We start from the raw sequence: 3,429 nt of genomic DNA, 5'->3' as shown, positions 1-3,429 counted from the left end.
CAGCAGGAAGCTTTGGCTTTGCTACAGTCCAGGCGCAGCTGTGTCTGAAACTGCTCTGGCTGAGCTCCAGGGCAGGCCAGCATGAAAACCAGCTCAGGTTGGAAAATGCAACACACAGAAATAAGTAATGGAAGGAGAGGTACAGGGGCTTCATTGAAGGTTTTCCCTCTTTATCCTGCTTCCTACCCAGAATCAGAGCACACATGCGCTCTGGCACAGCTCTGCGGTGGGTCTCCAGCCTTCCAAATCTGTAGGTGGTGTCACAGGCCAAAACCTCTTTAGACCTCCTAATACCTGTCTTGCTCCTCAGCTTCAGTGTGCACCTGGCAGCACTGCAGGAGCAGACACAAGGACCTCTTCAGGACACCCGCATGGGAGAAGCACAGGCTGCTGTGGTCCCTGTGCATTAATACCAGCCTGTCCCCTGCTGCAGAAGAGAGGGAGTTGAAGAAATATCTCCTCCTGTGTTACTATGAGCAGTGCATTTCAAGTTCAGCCAGGTGAAGTGTCCCATGCTGAAATGGTACCCTGCAGGGATACAGGGAAAACAACCTGGAGAGGCTACAGGAGTAAAGGCTCCTGCTGCGTGCAGATGGAGGGGCTCCAACAAGCTGCTGGTCCACAGATGAGGCAGAAGCTATGAGAGAACTATTTCCAGTCAAAAAAATCACTCTGAGCTGGTAATTTGGAGTGTGACAGAGGGGGAAAGTCAGTTCCAGTTTTATTTCACTGAAGACTTCAAACTAACATCTCAGGTTTAGTTGCAGCCTGGGTAAACAAAACAGAACAAACCCTTTAACTGAACTTCTGCTTGGCATTTGGTATTTTTCAAGTAAAAGCAAATAACAGAGGTGGTCCTGCAGGACATGTCCCCCTTGGGGTCACCTGCTGTTGCCCAGCTTTGCATTTTGAGCTGACCAATGGTCACCAAGACCAGAGCTTTCCTTAGGGCCACTGCCACACTGGGTGCAGGTCCCCAGGCAGCCTGCTCCAGGGAAGGGTCTGAGTGCCCATTTCTCCTTCTGACTCAGTCAGGACTTGCTGAATGACCTTGCCAAGCCCGTGATTTGTTTTCTGAGTTAATAAATACCTCATGGGAGGACTGGGAAGAATCATTAAAAACTGCGTATGACCCATGGAAGAAAGCACTGCAGAATGAGAATGCAGAGCATTGGTTCATGTTATAGACTTTGCAGCCCAGAGGACAGGCTGTCAAAGTCTACCCATCTTTAAACATCTGGTAGGTCTTAACCAGTGCTGATACAAAAATGCAAGTGGTAGCCTGATGGGAAAAGAGCAGCTTACGGGTCTCATTTACATTTTGGTTTTGGGTAACTTCTCCAATTAAGAGGACACCAAAGCCAAATTTCCTGCAAAAAAGCACCTAATAAAAGCTAAACCAAACTACAATGAGCCTTTTGGGTGGCATTTCAACTGTTTTCTTTTACTCAGCAAGCACCTGAAGGCCAAGTAACTGTGGTCCTCTATCTCCTTGCCATTCAGTGGAGCAACCTGCAGCTCAGTCACATTTGCAGTGGATCTGTAAATAGCTGGCGAAAGCACATCTCTTCAGAAAGATGCTGTGATCAATCACACCAAGTAATTCTCATTGGCATTAATCAATTCCAGCTCTTTACGCTTTTCAGATGAGATGAGGGAGCCCGCCTTGATTTTAAAGAACAAGTTACTGTCAGTGGGCAATATATTCAGGTACTGAGAGGAGCGAGGAAAAAGGCGGGGTATAGAAACCGAAGCATAAGAGAAAGAAATACCTGCTGAGCAGGAAGATAGGAGCGCAGTGACGAAGAGGAGCACAGCAAAGGCTGCCCAGGGATCGCAGGAGAAGTGCTTCATGTTGGGGGTCCAGCTCCCGCTCGAGTGGCCGCACCTATCGGGTCACTGTCACCGGTAGTTCTGGTTCTGCAAAGCCTCAGCAAAGCCTAAGCTGAGAGAGCCGGCGTGCAGGGCAGAGGGTGGAGCAAAGGAGCGTCCTGCTGCCAGGACACCTTGAACTTTCCTGCTACAACGAGGTGAGGAAAGAGAAGGGCTCTGACCAAAACAGCTCCAGCAGGAGGTGGATACCAGTGCCAAGGCAGGGCAGAGGGCCCCTGAATGTCAAGCCTGAAGATTTTTCCCCAGGATCTGCTGCAGGTGGAAGGAGGAAAGGCCTCTGGAGCCAGCCCTTCCCCACAGGGTCCCAGGTAGCTTCTGAGTCTCCTTTTGGTCCTGTGAGGATGGTCTAATAGGGCTGGAAAGGAGCAGAGGATCAGAGTAGAGAATTTGTCCCTCTGTTTTGCTTTGATTTTGCATGTTTGCTGGCTTGACCTCCCCCAAAACTGCCCAGCAGTGATGCATTTTTGGAAGGGCTGTGTGGAAGCCTAGAAAAAAAAAGCAGTCTTTGATCACGGTAGTACAGCAGCTGCTGAGTTAACACAGGGTATGGGCACATTTCCACCAAGGAATGGGATGAAACCAGTGGCTTTGTGTAGGCTACAACAGCTACTACACAGTAACAATGGCCTTTCTTTAAGGGCCTGTGTTGAGTTATGGGTTGGGATCAGTTCAAGCTTGGGGCCTCTGCACAGGAAGAAGCTGCTGCTGTTCTCGCCCCTCCATCACCCATGTGCAACATGATGCTGAAAGAGCAATTTTTTTGTTTTCTCCTCTTGTATTTTTCTCCTACTCCATAACACAGGCAAAGCCAAGAGCTGCTCCCTTCTGCCAGCACAGCTTCATTTGCAGACCAGGAGGGTTGCTGGTAAAATTATGTCTGCTGGAGGGCAAGATTTTTTTTCTGCTACGAAAAAAACCCCACTGTTGAAGATCTTGTAATGTTATCTGATGAGTGCTGCATGTTGCTGTGGTTCCCCAGGCTGTTGACTCTGCTTGCTCCTATTTCTGACCCACCATGATGTCCTTGTTAAGGAAAGCTTCAGATGTTAAATGAGGCAGGAAGGCACTGGTAGAGGTTGGCTCAGCAGGGAGCAGGCTGCTGGTGCTCTTCAGCAGTGGTCCCACAAAGCTTTGGGTGCTTCTGTGAGAAGAAAGGAGTCTGGAGCTTGTTTGGGATGTGCAGTCATTCCATGGGAGGCAAGGGGGAAGGTGACTGGGACAAAAATCCTAGTAGCATGGACAGTGTCTAAAAATTTTCTCCTTTTTAACCTTCACACTGCTGAAATCTGCAGGGATGGATGTCATAGACTTCCCATGGGAGTTGTGGCGAGCTACATTCAATAGTGCTGCTGTGCAAAACTGTGAGGTTTATTTGGTCTTCTCTGTTTAAGAAAAACCTTAACAGCAAAATCCACAGATTTAGCCCTGCCCAGCATTTCTGTGGGGTGAACCTGCTTGTCCTCCCCACGGCCCACCTCTCAACACCAAAACCACTCTGCTCCCCTCCAGCTGTGAATATTTCCACGGTGCAGCAGG

At 49.2% G+C, this 3,429-nt stretch overlaps 1 protein-coding gene across 1 annotated transcript in view; it reads right to left on the bottom strand.

Annotated features, from left to right (window-relative positions):
- Nucleotides 1–1,854, bottom strand: part of TMEM213 (transmembrane protein 213) — a 3,778-nt gene extending 1,924 nt beyond the window's left edge. The window contains exon 1 of the mRNA XM_010194448.1: nucleotides 1,773–1,854. Coding sequence (XP_010192750.1) covers nucleotides 1,773–1,854 — 82 coding nt within the window. The remainder of the gene's footprint in view (nucleotides 1–1,772) is intronic.
- Nucleotides 1,855–3,429: the final 1,575 nt, after the last annotated feature.

Source organism: Mesitornis unicolor, unplaced genomic scaffold (genome assembly GCF_000695765.1).
Source record: "Mesitornis unicolor isolate BGI_N332 unplaced genomic scaffold, ASM69576v1 scaffold31050, whole genome shotgun sequence".
NCBI lineage: Eukaryota > Metazoa > Chordata > Aves > Mesitornithiformes > Mesitornithidae > Mesitornis > Mesitornis unicolor.
The sequence above is the reverse complement of the archived record's forward strand: the minus strand, read 5'-3'. Positions and strand labels throughout refer to the sequence as shown.